Source organism: Budorcas taxicolor, chromosome 15 (genome assembly GCF_023091745.1).
Source record: "Budorcas taxicolor isolate Tak-1 chromosome 15, Takin1.1, whole genome shotgun sequence".
NCBI lineage: Eukaryota > Metazoa > Chordata > Mammalia > Artiodactyla > Bovidae > Budorcas > Budorcas taxicolor.
The window spans coordinates 47,263,835-47,286,768 of NC_068924.1; the positions used below are offsets into that span (position 1 = coordinate 47,263,835).

The 22,934-nt window shown below is 39.6% G+C and overlaps 3 protein-coding genes across 3 annotated transcripts; all 3 read right to left on the minus strand.

Moving 5' to 3' along the window:
- Positions 1-261: 261 nt before the first annotated feature.
- On the minus strand, positions 262-1,197 carry LOC128060939 (olfactory receptor 51I1-like). The gene has a single exon (XM_052653303.1). The coding sequence runs from the start codon at positions 1,195-1,197 to the stop codon at positions 262-264; it is 936 nt and encodes a 311-aa protein (XP_052509263.1).
- Positions 1,198-11,121: 9,924 nt separating this feature from the next.
- LOC128059871 (olfactory receptor 51L1-like) lies at positions 11,122-12,662 on the minus strand. Its single transcript, XM_052652144.1, is given in 3 exon segments — positions 11,122-11,899; positions 11,901-12,021; positions 12,581-12,662. Coding segments are annotated over 3 exon segments (981 nt in total).
- A 2,285-nt stretch (positions 12,663-14,947) lies between these two features.
- On the minus strand, positions 14,948-15,910 carry LOC128060883 (olfactory receptor 51M1-like). The gene has a single exon (XM_052653242.1). The coding sequence runs from the start codon at positions 15,908-15,910 to the stop codon at positions 14,948-14,950; it is 963 nt and encodes a 320-aa protein (XP_052509202.1).
- Between the last annotated feature and the right edge of the window lie 7,024 nt (positions 15,911-22,934).

Below are 22,934 nucleotides of genomic sequence, written 5' to 3' on the forward strand. Positions count from 1 at the left end.
AGATTTGGAATTTCTGTCTTAAAGAGTAGGTGCCTTTTAAGTTGACATATAAATAGTTGACAAAACACTAAACAGTACTATTTTAGATGACAGCATGGAGTACAGGACAATGAACAGTCTCTCTAATACATATTCATCAACATGCAGGTTTTTTATGCTTTCCAACTTTGAAGGTGATGAGTACTCCCTCCCTCCCTGGACCCCTTGGATGATGACACTGAATGCTTTGAGGGTAATCCTCTCATCGCCCCAACTCCATTCTTATTTTCTTTGAAGAAAGAGTCGGATTAGCCCCTGGCGAATCTGCTTGGTTTTAACACTGTAGATGATGGGATTGAGCACAGGAGGCACCAGGAGATAGACGTTGACCAGGAACAGACGGACAGCAGGGGCAGCCTGCTTCACAAAGCGGTGCACCAGGGCCACACTGATCATGGGCACGTAGTACACGAGGACTGCACAGATATGTGAGACACACGTGCCAAGGGCCTTCCGTCGTCCCTCCCCTGAGGAAATGCCCAGCACTGTGTGCAGGATCAGCATGTAAGAGATGACAATGAGCAATGAGTCCAGTCCAAAGGTAGAAGTCACAATGCAGAGCCCCAGAATGCTGCTGGGGCGAGTGTTCCCACAAGGCAGCTGGATTAGGTCTGAGTGAAGACAATAGGAGTGGGAGAGGACATTGTGGCCACAGAAGGGCAGATGTTTCAGGAGCAAAGGCAATGGAAACATGAGCATCACACTCTTCAGTCCGAGAACAGCAGCAGAACCAGCAATACGGGGCAGGGTGAGGATGGCGGTGTACCGAAGAGGGTTGTAGATGGCCACAAAGCGGTCCACAGACATGGCCAGCAGAACTCCTGACTCCATGATGGAAAATGAATGTATGGAGAACATGTGGAAAAGGCAGGCTTCAAAGCAGATCTCACTGGCACCAAAAAGGAAGATGCCCAGCACAATGGGCAGGGTAGAAGCAGAGACACCAAGCTCTGCGAAGGCTAGCATAGCTAGGAATAGATACATTGGCTGGTGGAGAGACGTATTTTTCTTGATCACTGTCAGAATCAGACTATTGCCCACAAGAGCCACAAGATACATGGTACAGAATGGAAAGACAAACCAAGGGTATAGGGTCTCCAGGCCAGGGAGACCAGTCAGCAGAAAATATTTTGGGGTGAATTGACTACTGTTGAACATTTTCCTATGTCTGGAGTCTGGGGAGCTTGACCTAGGAAGATGCCAAGGATGTAGCCTGGGGTGAGACACAGAAAGGTTATGAAAGGCTGAGAAGGATCGGAGAATTACCTGCCTAGTACTATCTGCAAACCTATGCCACTTCTCCTATCATGACCAGCTCCATTTGGTCTTCCATACTAAATAAAAATGTGGAGTCATCTTTGCAAGTAGATATAACTCCAGAATAAGGAAATCTGGTAGAATATTTTATAATTCAAAATTAAAATTAACCCCTTAGTGATGTCACTGTGAATATTTGGTAGAAATTGGATGTTTCTCATGTCTCTATGAAGAGATGATATTGTATAGTTTAAAGAAGGTACCAATAGAAAGAAACTTACATAAAGAAAGCTGTAATCTATCAGATATTCTATAGATCCTGGTTAGAGTATGTTGGATTTTAAGTGACTGATGGGAATAGGAGTTAAGAAAAAAATTACTTCGGCATTAATATAGAATCTATACTAGAGATTCTAAATGTCCATGCCTGCCCTTCCAAGTAGCATCAGAAACTGCCCTCCATTGGAGAATTATCTACCTTTACCCAACTCAACATCCTTGAAAGGGGCTCAAATCTCTATGTTCATTTCACAAGCTCTCAGGGGTCCTCAATCTCCAGGACCTAATGTCTAATCATCTGAGGTGAAGCTAATGTCATAATAATAGAAATAAAGTATACAATAAAGGTAATGTTCTTGAATCATCCCCAAATCATCCCCTCTCCAGTCTGTGGAAAAATAGTCTTCTACAAAACTTGTCCCTGGTGCCAAAAAGGTCGGAAACTCCTGTGATTACTCTGCTTCTTATACATCATCGGGAGAGTATAGAAAAATGACAGTGTTATAAAAGTTGATAGAAAGACGTTTTCACCGCTTAGAATTCTTATTAGTGGGGAAAATATTCTATTCATTGGAAAATTCTTCTCCTGTTGTCAGTCTACACATTGGCGCATGGTTAATCGATGTTTGCTGTGTATACGAGTTCAGCAAACAAAAGTCCGGGAATATGTTCCCTTTATACCATGTTTCTTTTCCTTTTTTTGATACAATATTTGCTTTTATTTGGAAATACAAGAGCTAGATGTCTTCTAATACACCATGTTTCTGAAACAGGAATAATGACAAACATTTTTATCCATAATGGCCCAACTTAATAGTGTGCTGTCTTCTGAAACCCTTCCTGGGAAGGCTATCTCTATCTGTTTAAGTTATCCAAGAGAAAGATATCTGTTCAGGACAGAGGAAAACAACCTCTGCCTAACAAGGAGACATATCTATGAGGAAACAAACATCAACACCTCAGGATAGAAGGTCAATCAAAATCTCTGTGTTAGAAAAAAATATGAGAGGAATAAAATGTCTCTCTTCTCAGGTCAAGAAAACAGATCTGATTCCCCACAGGAAACAAAAAACTGCATGATACAAGGGAAAATATACTGGGGATAAAGAAGCTGCAGGTATTGAAAGGTGAGCTACAGTTGAATCTGCAAACATGATTTTAAACCTTTGATTTCTATTAATAGTTTCTAGCAGGTTATTCTTTGAGCTGCAAAATGGAGATAATTATAATATATAGCTCCATAGGCTTGTTTTAAGGCTTAAATAAGTCAATGTAAGTGGATCACTAGTGTATGATGCACTTTCAATAAATGTTACTATTGTTGGTGAAATATTAATAATGACAATAATAATATCAATACCAATCAGGCACTTAAGTTTTATAAAATTAGTTTTTGTGTAGGCTTTTATCCTCCCTCTTTTATGAGTAATATTCAGTTTTTCTTTTGCAATGAAGCCATTTCTTAATTGCTTTAATTTTTCTGGTTGATGACACCAACTTTATATCTTTACCCCAAGATACAGTACGAGTATCTGGAGTGTCTCTAAGAAATCATTTAACCCTGTTTCCTGATTCATCAGGGACACTTCATCTCACACATATTAAAAAAGTCTGCTGCTTCCCATAGCTCCTCTGTGCATTAATAACAAAGAAGTAGAAAAATGTTTTCATGAAAAAAGAGTCATTACTTAGAACCATCAGTACTGTCACCTGCCAAGTAAAAGGAAGCAGCCGTATGTTAGCTTCATGTATGTCATCTTTTTTTTAATCATCTAAATGCTCAAAACGACCAAATCACGCCCAATTTACAACTTGAGAGAGTGAGAAATTGGTATTTAAATTGACTTGGTAAATCACTGTTGCAAAACTTAAAGTTAGGAGAGCAGAAAGAAAAGAAGAAAAAAAAAACACAGAAGAAAAGCCATACAAGGAAAATAGAGATAATGACTAAGAAGGGGATGAAGATAAAGCCAGTCAGCCAGAGAAAGAAATGAACTGGTGAAGCGCTGGTCATCCATGGAGTTGGGTTTAAGAGTGACCATGCCTTAAAGGTCATGCAGCTGCCTACAAGGGTTAGAGGGGACAAGGCCTATTTATTGGGTGTGGAAGGTGAAAAAGAGGAGGATAAATAGGCATAAGAAAGGAATATAGATTTAAAAAGAGTTGCATGACTATTTAAAAGAGATGGATTTGAGGACAAAATGGAGGCTTCCTTGTCCCAGGTTTCCTGAATTAACAGAGAGGAAATAAATAACACAGACTCCAAATGTTTCTCAGTCACACTGACTTTCTGGACAAAAGTCTGTGTCTTATGTTTATCAGAGGGGGAAGGGTGGGAGGGCAGGGATAGTTAGGCAGTTTGAAATGGACATGTACACACTGCTACATTTAAAAAGGATAACCAACAATGTCCTACTATATAGCACAGGGAACTCTGCTCAGTGTTATGTGGCAGCCTGAATAAAAGGAGAGTTTAGGGGAGAATGGATACATGTATATGTATGGCTGAGTCCCTTTGCTGTTTGCCTCAAACTATTACAGCATTGCTTGTCAGCTGTACTCCAATACAAAATAAAAAGTTAAAAACAAAAACTAAAAAACACCAAAAAGTCTATGTCCTCCAAGGTAGGGTCTTTCATGACATGAGGAAAGAGAAAATAAAATGTATACTAGAAATGAACTGCATGTCAGAACAAAAGCCCCAGGTTGAGCTTACTTGGACAAATGTCTCATCCTCTTGCTCCTATTGACTGGACTTCCAGGCACAATTCACTCATCTATGAAGACCCAGTGTGGTTTGGTCTCAGACTTTCAATGGGGTTGGTCTCAGGCCTGGTCTCTAGGTTGCTAGCTAGAGGCAGGAGTAGGCTGGCCTTCTTATTTACTGTGACTCCAGAACTAGCCCTCTCCTTCCTCCATTTTTGTTAGTCTGTCCCCTGGGATATTCAGACAAACCAGCCTCAGAAAAATATGCTTCCTCTCACTGGACCTGTAAGAGAGAGGTAGGCCAAGAGAGAAGAGTCCCAGAGGGAACAAATTCAAAAACAAAGTCAAATTCTGAGAAAATATAGAATGAGATGATGTATGTAGGGTCATGCATATGTGTATATACCTGTCTGTGTAAACATGTTTTAATGTCCATAGGCACATATATAAATTTATGTAGATGAACATATGAACAAATCTCTATACATGCATAAGAATACAGGTATATCCATAATCATGTGTGGAATTTTATTTGCAAGTTTTCATGGCTGTATAAGCTCTAATATCTTTCCACATAGATATTTTATCATCAGATGTGAGACATTCACATCTATGGATGAGAATGTATGTGTTGCATTTCTCTAGATATGTCTTTATGTAATAATATATGATTTCTTGAAGAACCTTCTAAAATACTATGATTATTGTCCCTAGCCTAAACCTTACTGATCATATATATCCCACTGGCAAAGTCTGATCTGACGGGCCTTTGAATTTGTACCTTTCATTCAAATCTGGAGGTTTGTTCCTTAGGTTAGCAACTCCAGGGCATACCTCTGTCATAGTATCATCTGTAATTTTGATCCCCTCAATCTCAATTTTTCTCACTTTGGTTATAATCTAGGCTTTTATGTTTCTCCTGGCTGAATTTTACCTGTTGTTTGGACTCTGAGAATGCATTCACTGTGATGTCTATTTCAGAGCCCAAGTTATTTTGCACCTGGAGTTGACATTTCCTGAATTAACCACAGAACTTGAAGTCAAAGCACCTGATTTCACTGTCTGTTTTCTCTCTTTAATGTTACTTTTTCATGGGACTTCCCTAGTGGTCCAGTGGCTAAGATTTCACACCCCCAGTGCAGGGGGCCCAGGTTCAATTCCTGGTCAGGGAACGAGATCCCACATGAGGCAACTAAGAGTTCGCATACCACAATGAATGATCCCATATGTTGCAACTAAGACCCTATGCAGCCAAATAAATAAATAAATATTTTTTAAAATTTTACTTTTTCATTGAGAATGTATGAATGGTCTCTGCACTTATTTCCTCCCCCTTAATAATGTGAATGATTGTGCTTGTTTCAAAGAACACAATATTAGTATTTTAGTTTTTGAAAACTTAATTAAACACAATTAAGTTCAATTAAATGTTTAAAAGTAGTAGGTACTCAAAATGTTATTTGGTTGTTCTTTTTCATCACCAGCCGAATCCCATTGCCAAAGAAATCATTCCCAGTTCTCTCTAAAATTAACCCTTGGCTTGCATTAATTCTCCTCTTTCTCTGACCTTTGCCCCTAGGGACTGCAATTGAAATTTTTTTTCTTGGATCAGGCGCTGACTTTGCTAGTCTGAGGTCTGGTCCTGATGGCATTCTTCTTAGATGACCACCTCACTTAGCCTCGCCTGAGGTAGAATCCCCCATATCCAGATTATGCAAGGATTTATAGCCAGAGTTATTGGGATGATTTTCTCATTTTCAGCTGCTCACTTTCTCCTGTGTTCTGAATTATCACCAAATTATAGAAAATCTAGATTTATAAGACACTCATCTCATGGCAGTGTCCTAGGCCGTGTTGTATTCTAAGGCTCATGCCTTGGGTTTCCTTTGGTAGGATTCCCACCCCAGCATAGTTGCAAGGAGATATACCCTTGATTTCCCTTCATAATCAACCTTGATTCATTTAGGTATAGCAACCATCGTACTTCTCAGTGTGCCTTTATATATTTTGTGGCATCTATAATCCCTTGTTCCCCAGGGATAGAGAGAATGACTAAGCAGCTATGTTGGGATGGGGAAGTCTTGGCCAAACCTTGTGCAGCATTCAGGTTTCCCAAAAAATGTTTAGAGGTAAGCTTTCCTATGCCTCCTCAATAGCTATCTCAACTTACACCCTAAGGAGAGTTCCATTCTTCTTTCCCAAAAATAAAATAGATTAAATGTCTCTGTTTGATAGCAGCTTATGTATGTGGAGCACCTATTATGGTCCAGCTAGAGCTTAGAATCCTATCATACATCCACCCTCCTACTCTGCATAAACATTACAATCTGCCAAACAAGAGCTAGAACATACTTTTATAAATGAGAATCAAGAAGGATAAATACTTCATAGATGAAAAACTAAGAGATAGAGCAAACACATTTCAAAACAGTTATTTTATTGTACTTTTCTCACCTATTCTTACATGCTGTCCACTTTATTCTTTAGAGTCCTTGGCATATTATTCATAGCTCATTTAAATTTCCCATTCAAGACTTTCAGCATTCTTGTCAAATCTGATTCTGATTCTGGTTCTGTCTTTTAAAATTGTGGGATTTTTGCCTTTTGGTATGACTTGAACTTTTTTTCTTGATAACTGTTCATGATGTACCGGGTAAAAGAACTGTCATAATTGAGCCACTAGTAATGTGGTGATGAGGTGTGAAGGTGGGAAAAGCATTCTATAGCATTATGATTAGGTCTCAGCCTTTTAGTGGGTCTGTGCCTCTGGACTGTGAACCTCACAAGTGCTTCTGTTTTTTTTTTTTCTTTCTCTCCCCTTAGGTGGGACAGGATGGGTTGAGCCAGCTGTGAAGTTTGTTATGTCCCTTCCCCAGTTAGTTAGACATTGATAATATACCTTAGCAGGTTTGGTTAACTAGTTTCTCTTGAGGACAGGCTTTATTAAAGAATAAATAGTGTTCTAACATATCACAGCATGGTTCCTTTTCCTCTTCTTCTGATGAAAAAGCCTGAGATAATTTTTCTCAGATATTTATTGTGGACTCAAACAGAGCTAGTGGGGGCAAATCTCTCCTAAGACTTAATCATTTGGGAGATTTTTGATTCTGTTGTCCCCACTGAGCCTTCAGCAATATTCAATTACAGATCAATTTTTCTTGTCCAGACACTGGTGGCTGCACTTGCTTCTGCTTGAGGATCTCTGCTCTGGTAAGCCATGACTTATTTATCTGTCCATCTCTTCATTCTTGGGAACAGCATTTTACTCTGTGTCTTCCCCTGTCTTATGGATCCAAGAAGAGTTATTGATATTTTTCAGTCTGCTTTGCATCTTACTTTTTAGGATGGAGTGATGTAATCAAGCTCCATACATGTGGAATCAGAAAACAATAATCCTTTTCTCCATTTTTAAAATACTTTCCTCTTATGGATTTTGTGACCCCATATTCTTATATTGTTCCTCTTGTCTCATTAATCTTCCCTCTGGTCTCCTTTGCTTGATTGTATTCTAACAAAACCATAAATATTATGGTTCTATTAAATAACATAATAAATATTATGTTCTATTAGTATTCTGTTGAAAACTATTGCAGCTGCCTATACTTACTTTCCCTAAAGGTCATTTCCACTTTTATGAATTTCAATACCAGCTATATGCTGATGACTCACAAAGTTATAATTCCAAGCTTGAAACTCAACTGTCCAAATATGAATCATTCAAATATGAATAATGAGGATAAAAAAGCAGTGTTGGAAGTTCAGTTCAGTTCAGTTCAGTCTCTCAGTCGTGTCTAACTCTTTGCGACCCCATGAATCGCAGCACTCCAGGCCTCCTTGTCCATCACCAACTCTTGGAGTTCACTCAGACTCACGTCCATTGAGTCAGTGATGCCATCCAGCCATCTCATCCTCTGTCGTCTCCTTCTCCTCCTGCCCCCAATCCCTCCCAGCATCAGGGTCTTTTCCAATAAGTCAACTCTTCGCATGAGGTGGCCAAAGTATTGGAGTTTCAGCTTTAGCATCATTCCTTCCAAAGAAATCCCAGGGTTGATCTCCTTCAGAATGGACTGGTTGGATCTCCCTGTAGTCCAAGGGACTCTCAAGAGTCTTCTCCAACACCACAGTTCAAAAGCATCAATTCTTCGGTGCTCAGCCTTCTTCACAGTCCAACTCTCACATCCATACATGACTACTGGGAAAACCATAGCCTTGATTAGACGGACCTTAGTTGGCAAAGTAATGTCTCTGCTTTTGAATATGCTATCTAGGTTGGTCATAACTTTTCTTCCAAAGGGGAAAGTGTATTTTAATTTCATGGCTGCAGTCACCATCTGCAGTGATTTTGGAGCCCAAAAAAATAAAGTCTGACACTGTTTCCACTGTTTCTCCATCTATTTCGCATGGAGTGATGGGACCGGATTCCATGATCTTCGTTTTCTGAATGTTGAGCTTTAAGCCAACTTTTTCACTCTCCTCTTTTACTTTCATCAAGAGGCTTTTTAGCTCCTCTTCACTTTCTGCCATAAGGGTGGTGTCATCTGCATATCTGAGGTTATTGAGATTTCTCCCAGCAATCTAGATTCCACCTTGTGTTTCTTCCAGTCCAGCGTTTCTCATGATGTACTCTGCATAGAAGTTAAATAAGCAGGGTGACAATATACAGCCTTGACGTACTCCTTTTCCTATTTGGTACCAGTCTGTTGTTCCATGTCCAGTTCTAACTGTTGCTTCCTGGCCTGCATACAGATTTCTCAAGAGGCAGGTCAGGTGGTCTGGTATTCCCATCTCTCTCAGAATTTTCCACAGTTTATTGTGATCCACAGAGTCAAAGGCTTTGGCATAGTCAATAAAGCAGAAATAAATGTTTTTCTGGAACTTTCTTGCTTTTTCCATGATCCAGCGGATGTTGGCAATTTGATCTCTGGTTCCTCTGCCTTTTCTAAAACCAGCTTGAACATCAGGGAGTTCACGGTTTACGTAGTGCTGAAGCCTGGCTTGGAGAATTTTGAGCATTACTTTACTAGCGTGTGAGATGAGTGCGATTGCATGGTAGTTTGAGCATTCTTTGGCATTGCCTTTCTTTGGGATTGGAATGAAAACTGACCTTTTCCAGTCCTGTGGCCAATGCTGTGTTTTCCAAATTTGCTGGCATATTGAGTGCAGCACTTTCACAGCATTATCTTTCAGGATTTGAAATAGCTCAACTGGAATTCCATCACCTTCACCAGCTTTGTTTGTAGTGATGCTTTCTAAGGCCCACTTGACTTCACATTCCAAGATGTCTGGCTCTAGATGAGTGATCACACCATCGTGATTAGCCGGGTCATGAAGATCCCTTTTGTACAGTTCTTCCATGTATTCTTGCCACCTCTTCTTAATATCTTCTGCTTCTGTTAGGTCCATACCATTTCTGTCCTTTATCGAGCCCATCTTTGCATGAAATGTTCCCTTGGTATCTCTAATCTTCTTGAAGAGATATCTAGTCTTTCCCATTCTGTTCTTTTCCTCTATTTATTTGCATTGATCACTGAAGAAGGCTTTCTTATCTCTTCTTGCTATTGTTTGGAACTCTGCATTCAGACGCTTATATCTTTCCTTTTCTCCTTTGCTTTTCACCTCTCTTCTTTTCACAGCTATTTGTAAGGCTTCCCCAGACAGCCATTTTGCTTTTTTGCATTTCTTTTCCATGGGAATGGTCTTGATCCCTGTCTCCTGTACAATGTCACGAACCTCATTCCATAGTTCATCAGGCACTCTATCTATCAGATCGAGGCCCTTAAATCTATTTCTCACTTCCACTGTATGATCATAAGGGATTTGATTGAGGTCATACCTGAATGGTCTAGCAGTTTTCCCTACTTTCTTCAATTTAAATCTGAATTTGATAATAAGGAGTTCATGATCTGAGCCACAGTCAGCTCCTGGTCTTGTTTTTCTTGACTGCATAGAGCTTCTCCATCTTTTGCTGCAGAGAATATAATCAATCTGATTTCGGTGCTTCATTTAAATCTACAACAAGGTTACTTTGATGAAAGGATAAAATAGAACTATTACATTATGAGGAATTGTGGTATATCCATTAGTTAATCCAAGGAATGTGAAATGATGATTCAACTTTCCACATCATCATAGTAATTTATCATTAATGCCATTATTATAGAATTAATATTCTAATAAATCAATAGAAGATTAAAAAAAAAATCACTCTAAGGGCTTCTCTGGTGGCTCAGTGGTAGAGAATCTATCTGCCAATGCAAGAGACACAGGTTCACTCCCTAATCAGGGAAGATCACATGTGCCATGGAGCTATTAAGCTGGTGAACCCAACTACAGAGCTTGTACTCTAGAACTCAGGAGCTGCAACTATTAGAGCCCATGCTCCACAACAAGAAAAGTCACCACAATGAGAAATCTGTGCTCCACAACTAGAGAGTAGCCCTTGCTCACTGCAACTAGAGAAAACCCTGAACAGCAATGAAGACCCAGCACAGCCAAAAATAAATAAATAAAATTATAAAAAATAAAGTGTTAATATCTCATGCAGTTTATAAAAAAGGAGAAAAAGAAGTCACTTTAAACTTGCAGACATTTATGTAAAAGACAATCATTTTTATGTAAGAAAATGTTTTACTCTATATTTGTAACTATATATACAAGTAGCAATATAAGTACATACAAGTAGCAATAAAGATACATGTTATCTTAACATTAGAGTGAATTAATGATGTACAGTCAACAGATCAAACTAAACGAACAGAAATTGTTTTGTGATAGGAAGACTCTAGAAAGAAGCTTTACTGCATATCTCATTTTAAATTGCCCTGGTCGATTTCTTCTGTCTCACTGTATCTTCCCTAGGTAGAGCACCTTGAGGATGGCTCTGTGGATCTGCTGGGTCTTGATGCTGTAAATAACAGGGTTCATCAAGGGTGGGAAGAACACAGAGACACTGCCCATAACGATGTGCACCAGGGGTGAAGTGTGGCTCCCAAACCTGTGTACGATGGACAGATCTAGCATAGGCACGTAGAAGCAGAGCACGGCCAGGAGGTGGGAGACACAAGCATTGAAGGCCTTGAGCCTCTCCCCAGCAGAGGCCATGGCCAGCACAGTACAGAGAATGATTGTATACGAGAGCAGGATGAAAAGAACATCAGAGCCCATGGCCAGCATGATGATGCACAGTCCATAGAGTCTGTTGAAATGTGTATCTGAGCAGGTCAGGTGGATCACGTCCTGCTGAATGCAGTAAGCATAGGACAGTGCCCCATGGTGACAGTAGTCAAATTTCAAGAGATGCAATGAAGGTGCGGCTGTGACGGCAGCGCTCTGCAGGCCCAGCAGGACCCCGACCAATGCCACACGAGGCCCTGTGAGCACAGATGTGTAGTGCAGTGAGAAACGGATGGCCTCCAGGCTGTCCAGAACCATAGAGAAGAGCACGGCAGATTCCATGAAGGAGGAGTGTAGGAAGCGCTGCTGCACAACACACGGAACCAGGCCCACCATCTGGGTCTCTAACCACAGCGCACCCAGCACTGAGGACGAGCACAGGCCCAAATCTGTCACAGCCAGGATGGCCAGGAAGTAGTACATGGGCTGGTGGAGGCAAGGGTCGTACCCGATCCAAGATGGTGGCATTGCCCAGGAGGGCCACAAGGTAACGCACACAAATGGGCAGGGAGTTCCAGGGGTGAGCCCACTCCAGGCCTGGGAAGCCCGTCAACAGGAACGTAGAAACTCAGATTGGAGCTTGGCAAGGTGGGCACATCGTCATTCTCAAGAGTCCTCTTTGTTCTGTGAAAGGTGGCCATGGGTTCAAGTTTACTAGGCCAGGAAGCATGAGCTGTTATGCTGTCATAGGAGAATAATGCCCTGCTGGCTGGTCTGGCCTCTGCTCTCCCTGGAATTCAATGACCTTGCAGTAAACCCCTGCCCTCACAGACAGCCTGTCCTTTTCCTGTTTTTTCCCATCTTTCTCTTATTCCCATGTAATCTTTTACTTTGATGACATCAAATCTCAGCAAGGGTTTTCTGTATTCTTATTCTAAACCAGCTAGTGAAAGCCAGTTTATTTTTTTAACCACCCTTACAAAATTCTACATAGCTCAACCTTAACAGAATGCTCAGTTTCTCAGAAATATCGTTACTCCCAAATTGCCTTCGTTTGACTTTACCACTTCAAGCTTTACCTATGGAAGAAGTGATCTCTAAATTTTCAGAGTGAAGTAAAGATGCCCATAGAGTTTCCTCATGCAATCTGCTCTCCTCTCTATCTCTTTATTGCCATGATGTGAACCTCTCTGCATGTCCATGCGATCAGGAGAAATGGTATCTTGCTTCTCTCTAAACTTAATCTTCTCAAAAAACTCAGAGCTCATGGTTTCTAAAGAAAAGAAAAAGAAATATTTGTTTCCAAGGAGCTGACACTGTAATATCTTTATTTTTCCATTTTTAGTTGTTTTATTAAGATAGATTCAAGGAGTGGTATTTCTGAGACAGGGTGTATGAATATTTTAAAAAATCTTTTAATGCATTTTTTTTCCTATGGAAAGTGAAAGTCACTGTCATGTCCCACTCTTTGCTACACCATGGACTGTAGCCTGCAGGCTCCTCTGTCCATGGAATTCTCCAGGTCAGAATACTGGAGTGGGTAGTCATTCCCTTCTCCAGGGGATCTTCCCAATCCAGGGATTGAACCCAGGTATCCCATATTGCAGGAAGATTATTTATTGTCTGAGCCACCAGGGAAGCCAAATCATATTATGTTTTCACACCAGTGTATGAAAATCCTTCTTTTACCATATATTTGTCTGCACAGACCTTCATTATTAACTGTTTTCTTCAATACTTACTTATTAGCATGATGTAAATATGTTAATTTGCATTTTAAATTTCAGCAAAGTAGAAATTTTAAAATGTTATTTTGTATACATATTTCCTAAGTTCAAAAGTAAGAAAACTTCAGCGTTAGTGGCCTATTTGCTAGTAACTGACAGAAATTGAACTCCAACTCTAAATCTGAATTCTATTCTTTAGACCTCATTCTACTAATGGGATCCATAGACAGTAAAGTTCCACTCAATCTGGAGAAGAACATTCTGAGTCTTAGAGCTGCTCTTCAATAGTGTGGCCTACAGTGTAGATTTCAATTGAAGTTCAGAGTGGAATCTGTTTGTGCAGAAGATCTGCCCTGAAAAATGTCCATGAGGAAGCAACCTCAATGCTGAGACTCCAACGTGAATTTTGTTTAGTCAACAGTAGGGGAAATCGCTGCCATTTTTAGGTTCACAATATCATAAGCAACAGGAGCATGACTTTAGATGTATTTGTGGTAATTTCCTTTATTAGAGCTTTGTTGCATTTCAGGTCATTGTGGAGATCTCATGATTAGAATACCCAGAAGCAAACATTGACTTCAGTCAATGTCAGTAAATCCATATGAAAGATAAAATCAGAAATGATAAGAGCCAGGGGTGGGGTCCAGGGTGTCTACTAGATGAATAAGGCTAGAAGAAAGTACATCATCAGAAACATTTGGAGAAGTTAAATTAGAAAAGAGTGCAGGAGTTCTGATTCTTCCAATGTGACTCAAGAGTCCAAAGGATATGGGTTATGTAGGACAGAAATTTAAGAGAAGGATTGGCCAGCCAAGAAAGGAGGCACTCCCAAGGAGCCAAGGAAGAAGGTACATTTTGTGAAGTGAATTTAAACAACTGACACTTACCTGTTCTCTCATAAGTTCTGTTCTATGTGCTTATTTGTTGATTACTCTTCTTCAGTATTTGCTTAGTTTCATTTTAGTTTTTACACTTTGATAGCAACCTTCCTCTGGGCAGTTTTTGCTGCTACCGAAATATCTAAGTCTTATATAGAGAAGAAGGCATTATAATTCAAGCAAGAGAAGGTCAGCATCACCAACTCATAACTCAAGAAAGAAATTCACCCATATTTTATTTAGGGCAGTGGAAAAAAGCCTGGGAAAACAAAGGGTGTAATCAGTTCAGTTCAGTTCATTTCAGTTCAGTCACTCAGTCGTTTCTGACTCTTTGTGACCCCATGAATTGCAGCACGCCAGGCCTCCCTGTCCATCACCAACTCCTGTAGTTCACTCAGACTCACATCCATCGAGTTGGTGATGCCATCCAGCCATCTCATCCTCTGTCGTCCCCTTCTCCTCCTGCCCCAATCCCTCCCAGTATCAGAGTCTTTTCCAATGAGTCAACTCGTCTCATGAGGTGGCCAAAGTACTGGAGTTTCAGCTTTAGCATCATCCCTTCCAAAGAAATCCCAGGGCTGATCTCTTTCAGAATGGATTGGTTGGATCTCCTTGCAGTCCAAGGGACTCTCAAGAGTCTTCTCCAACACCACAGTTCAAAAGCATCAGTTCTTCAGCACTCAGCCTTCTTCACAGTCCAACGCTCACTTCCATACATGACCACAGGAAAAACCATAGCCTTGACTAGATGGACCTTAGTTGGCAAAGTAATGTCTCTGCTTTTGAATATACTATCTAGGTTGGTCATAACTTTTCTTCCAAGGAGTAAGCGTCTTTTAATTTCATGGCTGCAATCACCATCTGCAGTGATTTTGGTAATAACAGGTACTAAATACTTTCAATCTTTGGCCTGATTTGGGACTTTCTTCTGGGCACTCAGTGGAATTTTTAACCTAGGAGCTTGCTGATGACACGGCGAATCTCCTTGGTCTTAATACTGTATATGATTGGATTAAGCATGGGAGGCACAAAGAGGTAGACATTGGCCATCAGAAGGTGGACAGCAGGTGGAGCATTCTTCCCAAAGCGGTGAACCAAGGACAGCCCCATCATGGGCACAAAGAATACCAGCACAGCACAGAGGTGTGAGGTGCACGTTTGGAAGGCTCGGAGCTGCTCTTCTTTGGAGGCCAGTCTTGCCACTGTGTGCAGGATGACCCCGTAGGACAGTGCAATGAGCACCAGATCCAGCATCACAGTAAAGACCACCAATGACAGCCCGTACAGGTTGTTGAGGGTGGTGTCTGTGCAGGCCAAGTGTATCACCTCCTGGTGCAGACAGAAAGAGTGGGAGAGGACTCTAGACCCACAGTAAGGGAAAGTCTTCAGGAGGAGAACAATGGGAATGAGGGCCACGGGGCCCCGCAAAATGACAATGAGGCCTACCCTGACCACTCTTTGGCCAGTGATGATGACTGAGTACCTCAGGGGATAACAGATGGCCACAAACCGATCAAAGGACATGACAAGGAGCACTGAGGACTCCATGAAGGAAAAGGAGTGGATGCAGGACATCTGGACTTGGCAGGCTCCAAAGTAGATGCCATGGGACTTGAACCAAAAGATGCCCATAGTAGTGGGCAAGGTGGACACTGACAGGCCCAGGTCAGTGAAGGCCAGGAAGGAGAGTAGATAGTACATGGGTGTGTGCAAGCGAGGGTTGGTCTTAACAATTATCAGGATGAAGCAGTTGCCCGAGATGGCCACGAGGTACATCAGGAAGAAGAAGACGAAGATCCAGTGCTCGGCGGTTTCCAATCCGGGAAAGGCAGTGAGGTAGAGCGTGGGGCTGAGCTGCGTGAGGTTGGGCAGGAGCACGATGTGAGGATGGAGGGGATATTGGGCTGTCATTCTTCAGGGGCTGAGCTGAGAATAAATGGAAGTTCTGGTTATTAATTCTTCAGTTTCACAAACACACCATCATAAACAGATAATGACCATCATCAGCTTTGATATCCTCTACTTCACTGTTATCACTTATAATACCAAACTATCTGCTTAAAACTTTCTTTGAATATAGCAGATTTCCTCTACATTTATATTTCTTAGTCTTCTTTCCTGACTTCTCTTTATTTCAGTTCAGTTCATTTCAGTCGCTCAGTTGCGTCTGACTCTTTGCGACCCCATGAATTGCAACACTCCAGGCCTCCCTGTCCATCACCAACTCCTGGAGTTCACTCAAACTCATGTCCATCGAGTCTGTGATGCCATCCAGCCATCTCATCCTCTGCCGTCCCCTTTTCCTCCTGCCCCCAATTCCTCCCAGCATCAGAGTCTTTTCCAATGAGTACAATGCTGAAATATAGCTGCTTTTATCCTTGGAAATTTTCTGGCCTTACTCTATTATTCCTTCTCATACATCATCATTTCCATAATTATTTACCATACTTAAGCTGATGAATGTCAAATACGAAACTATAATTCTCCTCTTATTTTATATGTCCAGCAGTAGACTGAGCATCTGCATCTAGGTGTTTCACTGTTATTTCAAAAGCATGCTGAAAATTTTAATTATAGTCACATCCCCCAACAGGGTTTTCATCTATTCATTTTCACTGACTCATTAATAGAAATGAGAAATGTGGGTAATAGAAATGTGGACTTCAGAAATAAGTTGAAGAAGAGATACATGTTTGAGAGGTATTAGTATATGGGCAGGATACAGAAATCTAAAATTTTTGTGTAGGGAGAAGTTTCCAGTATTGACTGTACACATCTGATATTTAGAGTTGGAGAAGAAAAGACTGCACTGAAAGAGACTGTGGGGAAAATGCTAGTCAGAATAAAATCAGAAGAATGTGATCTTATATCCGTTTTAAGAGGGATTAATTATATATGATGTTGCCAAGGGGTCAGGGTCATAAGGACTGAGAACTGACTAAGGGACTGAGCAAGGTGGAAGTTACAGCTGACCTTGAGAACAGTTTCAGAGTGGTGATGGTGGTGTAGTCACTAAGTCGTGTCTGACTCTTGTGACCCCATAGACTGGAGCCCGCCAAGCTCCTCTGTCCATGGGATTTTTCCAGGCAAGAATACTTGGGAATAAAATCATCCCTGCCTACTCCAGAAGGACTATGACCTTGTCAATATTGCTACTTCCCTCTGCTGTGAGCATGTCTGCTTCTGATCCTGAACAATCACAGTTCTCAGTTATTTTCCACAGGAACCCTTGAGTGGACAGCTGCACAGTATCAGTAAAGCAGTTCTTAGGGAGGAAAAGTATATTCATATCTTCATAAGATAAAGAGGAAAAAAAATAAGAAGAGAGAAAATAGGTGTATTTTCTCTCAATATAGTAGGATTCCAGGCAGTGACAAAAGAATATTTGAGTTTTATAAGTTCAAAGTGGAACCAGTCAGTGCTTTTAAGTGTGTTCTTAATCACTACATTATCTAATTTCAAAGTGAGCAGTCTTAATAGGATGTGTTAATAATATTCCATCATTGCCCAGTCCTTTCTTTCTTTGGCATCTTTCCAAATTTATCTTTTATCTCCCACAGTTGACAAGCCCATGTTGCTATTGCTTTATATTTTACTTTCCTAACAGAAAGCACCTTGTTTTTGTGACCAGTGAATATTTGCTGATCCTTTAAGACAGTACAGATATCATTTCTCTGACAAATGTCTTCACTTTCACATGTAGGCTTTAAGCAAATCCCTGTCTGTATGCACATAGTTCCTTTGCTATAGCACCATTAAAGTTGTAAATGCGTAGATATACATCTTATACATTATATATATATATATTATTAGTTTATAAGGGCTTTTCAGGTGGTTCATTGGTGAAGAATCTGCCTGTCAATGCAGACGCAGGTTCAATGCAGACGCAGCCCTGGAATGGGAATATCCCCTGGAGAAGGAATTGGCAACCCACTCCAGTATTTTAACCTGGGAAAACCCATGGACAGAGGAACTTGGCAGGCTACAGAATATGGGGTTGCAAAGAGTCGGACACAAATGAAGCAACTTAGTATAGCATAGCATAGAATACAGTCCCTATATATGTGTGTCTTTTTATAACCTTATTTTTACCCACTTAAAAAAAAATTTCAACCAGACCATTGGGGCCCACTGCAGTGTCTAACACAAGGGGACACCACTTTGTTTTTATGTGAAAAACTAAGCGACTGCTTACCTCATGTCCTGATTAGCTGTGTCTAGAGTTTGGGGTTGGGTCTTGTTTTCATAGACTTTAAAATAAGTTTGAAGATCTGGGGGAAATGAAAATTTTATACACAGACCATGATGGGGCTGGGATTATTCTTCCTGGAAAGGAAGTTCCAATGAGTTTCCCCTAGAAATGAAAGATTGTTCTCTATGTTATGACACCCACAGAGTCCATTTGTCATTACATAGTCATGGCTCACAGTAATCCGTTTTAAATATTCACAACAAAAGAGATGTAGGAGAGACCTAAAGAGGAAATTCATGAAAACAGTGATATTCACTATGAAGTGAGCAATTAGATCTCCATCTCATCTGTATGTTCTAAATATTCATGTTTCAACTCCATATATTCTATTTTAAAAAATAAATTAGTGGTGGAGACTGTTGCTCCTTATGTGTAGGAGAAGATACAGATGGAGTCATGCCTAATCACAAGGACGTAGATCAGACATCTCACCTTTGAATGAGGAAGAACCTTCCCACAGTTGTCAAACTCCTGTCAACATACCTCTTATGACTGGGGTAGCAGAGGACTATGAAAGAGAGAGGGTGGATCCCAAGTGCTGGGGAAGTCAGTCACAGGGGGTGTCTCTACCAATTCACAAAGGCTGAGGCAGGACTATCTCTGCTTTAACTGATTTGGGACATAAAATGCACTTAATAGGTGTATTGTTAAATAAATGGCAATTTGATGGATAAGAGGAAAAGGGAAGGCTATATGTACCAGCCAGCTCACCAGAGAGGAGTCTGTGGAGACTAAAGGGCTTGTGACATCCTGAAGGCATTTGGAGGTTGATTGCAGACAGGAGCCAGGAAGGAACTGGCCTGGCCATGAAGACCATGGTCAGGAGGAGAGAGGCAGCCCTCTCTCCAATCCAAGTAATATGATAGTGCAGATGGTCACCCCCACTTCTCTAGGGGGAACAAGTCCTGATCCCCTCTCTGGCTCTGGGTCTGTCCAAACACACTGAATATCAGAAGTGAAAGAGCTGTGAGAGGCTTGATTCCAAGACTTCATTTTGCATTTGAAAAATTAAGCAAGGTCCAAGATAGAGAATATACCTGTCTAAAGTCTTTTAAGTGTTTGGAGAAGAGCCAGAACTCAGACTACCTCCTTTCAGGATCATTGCTTTCTTGGAAATCTCTACATTCCCTTCTCCTTGTAGTTTCTCCCTTTCTTCTCCCATGACCCCCTATTACCCACCCCTGAGACCCTGGCACAGAACAGCAGTGGAGACTCACCAGCAGCTGCTAACTTTTAAAAAGAGAAGCCAGGTCATCAGTACTGAAAAAGGATGAGGGTAGGCAGGATGGCACCAGTGTCACTGAGGGGCATCAGGCTGGGTCTCTCATGGAAGAATTTATCCTCCTCAACTTCTGTGCATGTGGAACACCAGGGCTCCACCTGGGAGAAGCTGAGGACAAACAAAAGAGTCCCCAGGGCTGGAAGCCCATGGGCAGGAGCTGTCATGACTCTCCTCTCCCTTGCCTTCATTCTTTGCTCCTTCCATGGGCTCACCTGAGGCTGGAGAGCCCTAAATTTATAGGATTCAGTCTCTAGGCTTTAGCTCCAGACATCTGCTGCAGAAAACCCTCTTTAAGTTACAAAACTGAATGTGTTCTTTGGAAAACTTGAGTAATGCAAAGATGGAGAAATGCACAACAATAAGTTATGTATAATATGTTTTTCTATGGGTATATTTTAAAGCTTTTATCCAGCAGGTGTTTTTAAATAGATATTTTTAATTTTTTCACTTAATATTAGTGTTGAAAATGGTTTTCTAAGTATTTAAATATTATTTTTAAAAGCAACAATAATTTATCAAATGAAAATGCTAAAATCTATATAATCTTCCTAGATATCTGGAATGCTTATAGTTTTTTATTATTATGAATAATAATACAACTAACTTGTAATATTAATATATCTGTTATTTCAACAATATTTATTGAGCCTTAAGGTAGATATTGAAGTTAACTCTGTGACAAAACAGGATAACAAATATTTGTCCATAAAGAGCTTGCATCCTAAAACCTTTATTTTCCATTTACAATTACTTGATTAAAATAGAATTCCAAGTGTGGTATTTCTGAGACACAGTGTATGAATATTTTTAAGTCTTTTGATGTATTTTGCTTTCTACAGAAAACAAATCAGATTATGCTTTCACATCAGTGTATGAAAATCCCTCTTTCACGACATACTGGTCAGCACAGATCTTGATTATTAACTATTTTTTCAATATTTGATTATTGACAAGATGTTAATATATTTGCATTTTAAATTCCAGTAAGGTAAACCTTTTCAAATATGTTATTATCTATATGGATTTCCTTATTTTGAAAATAAGGAAATTTAGATGTTAGTGGCCTATTTGCTAGTAAGTGGCAGAAATGGTACTCCAACTCTCATCTCAATCTGAATCCTATTTTATTTATACTTCATTATACCATAGGATTTATACAGTAAATTTCCACTCAATATGGTAAAGAGCATTCTGAATCTCAGAGTTGCTATTCAAAATTGTGTTCTACCCTGTGAGTTTCAAATAAAGTTGAGTGGAACCTGTCTCTGGGCTCTGAGATTCAAACATTCCTTCCCACCCTCACCACCTGACACGCAAGATAGCACACAAACACAAATGCTTTCATATCCAGTTTTAGAATCTGTTTTTTTTTTTTAATTTCACTTTGAACTTTTATTTTTTCCAGAAGAAAGGGCTTCAGTTGTAAAATAAAGAGGATGATATAATGATCACTTGACTAAATGTTAATGTTTTAACATTTTGCCTATTTGCCTCAGATTTTTTTCCAGACAGAATTGACACCATTCATGTAACATTTTTCACTTCAGTTTGCTTCCCTTTTTCCCCAAGAGGAGCTGTCCAGAGTTCCTATTTATCATTTTCAACATGGTTTTTAATACCTTAATGCACATATACACACACAAACACATCAGAGACATGGCATTGCATACTTAAAATACTCTATAAAAGTTATAATGTAAATATGTATTTGCATTATGATTTATTCATGTTTATCATTTTGCTAAAGTTCATTGGTTTTAATAGTGTATATTAGTATATATTAATTTATTAGTCTATTTACTTTCACCTGCTTTTTCTTTTATTGATGGACAGTTAGGTTATTTTCATTGTTTAAAAATGGAGCAGCAGTAACATTCTTGTACATATTTCCTTGCACAAGAGGTAAGAACATTTAGATAAAAGTCAGTAGCTGTATCATAAAGCAGGTGCATCTTTCATCTCTAATAGATATTCTCAAATAGATCTGCATAGATTACACTAATCTACACTGACCATAAATTATGAATCACTATTTCACAACTGCACCAATATTTGGTATTATCAGGCTTTTACCATTTTTGCTATTTTTATTGGTAAAATATGGTATCTCTGTTGTTTATTTTGTTTTCAAATTTTATAGTGAAGATAAAAAGGTTTTCATATCTCTGTTGTCACATGTTCAATCTCATTTGGATTTTCTCTTTTTTTTTTAATTTTTACTAACTTAACGGACACTCTAGAAGTTCTGGATATTAAATCACAGTTACTCATAGATATATATTATAAATGTCATCTTTTAGTCTGTGGCTATCATTGTCTCTGTTTTTTTGGTATCTTCTGTCTTACAGTAGTATAACTACCTATTTATCTGTCTGTCTATCTATCTACCTATTTGTCCATGTGTCTCTTCATTCTTCTGTATTTCCTTTAAACATGTTCAGGTTTTCTTTTCAACATTCATGTCTTTAATTGAATGTGTTTTATTTTGTTTTGTTTTTTTTGTACTCAACAATAATGATAAAATTTTATTTTCCATTAAAAAATAAAAGTGAAAGTCGCTCAGCCGTTTTTGACTCTTTATGACTCCATGGACTCCAGGCCAGAATACTAGAGTGGCTAGCCTTTCCCTTCTCCAGAGGATCTTCCCAACCCAGGGATCGAACCCAAGTCTTCCACATTGCAGGCAGATTCTTTACCAGCTGAGCCACAAGGGAAGATCTTTATTTTCCATATGGATAACCAATTAGGTTAGCACTATTTCTTGAATAAGCCAATCTTTTTCAACTATTTCAATGTTACTTCTTTTAAATATTATTATGAGTCTGTGCCTTTTTATTATTTTCTTTTTTTCATATTTTATTTTATTATTATTATTTTTTTACTTTACAATATTGTTTTTGTTTTGCTATACATCAATATGAATCTGCTATGGGTGTACACATGTTCCCAATCCTGATCCTCCCTCCCACCTCCCTCCCCATACCATCTCTCTGGGTCATCCCAGTGCACCAGCCCCAAGCATCCTGATTCCTGATCGAAGCTAGATTGGTGATTCATTTCTTATTCTGTTTATGTATTTAATTCCACACGAGCACTACACTACAACATGGTATAGCTTTGCAAAAACTCTCTGAGTCTGTTAGGGGTTGCTCTCATTCACAGTTTATTTTTAAATTGTTGTGGTTATCTTTGGCTATTTTCACTGTCTTATGAATTTCAGGATCACCTATCAAGTTCTACAGGATGATCAGTTGGAATTTCTCTTAGAAGTAGATTGATTTGCAGGTTAATTTTGAATAAACTGACACATTAAATAAAATAATTAATCTTCTTAATCATTAAGAAAATATTTCTCTCTACTTACTTATGCCTGTATATTTTGTTTCAATGACATAGTTACA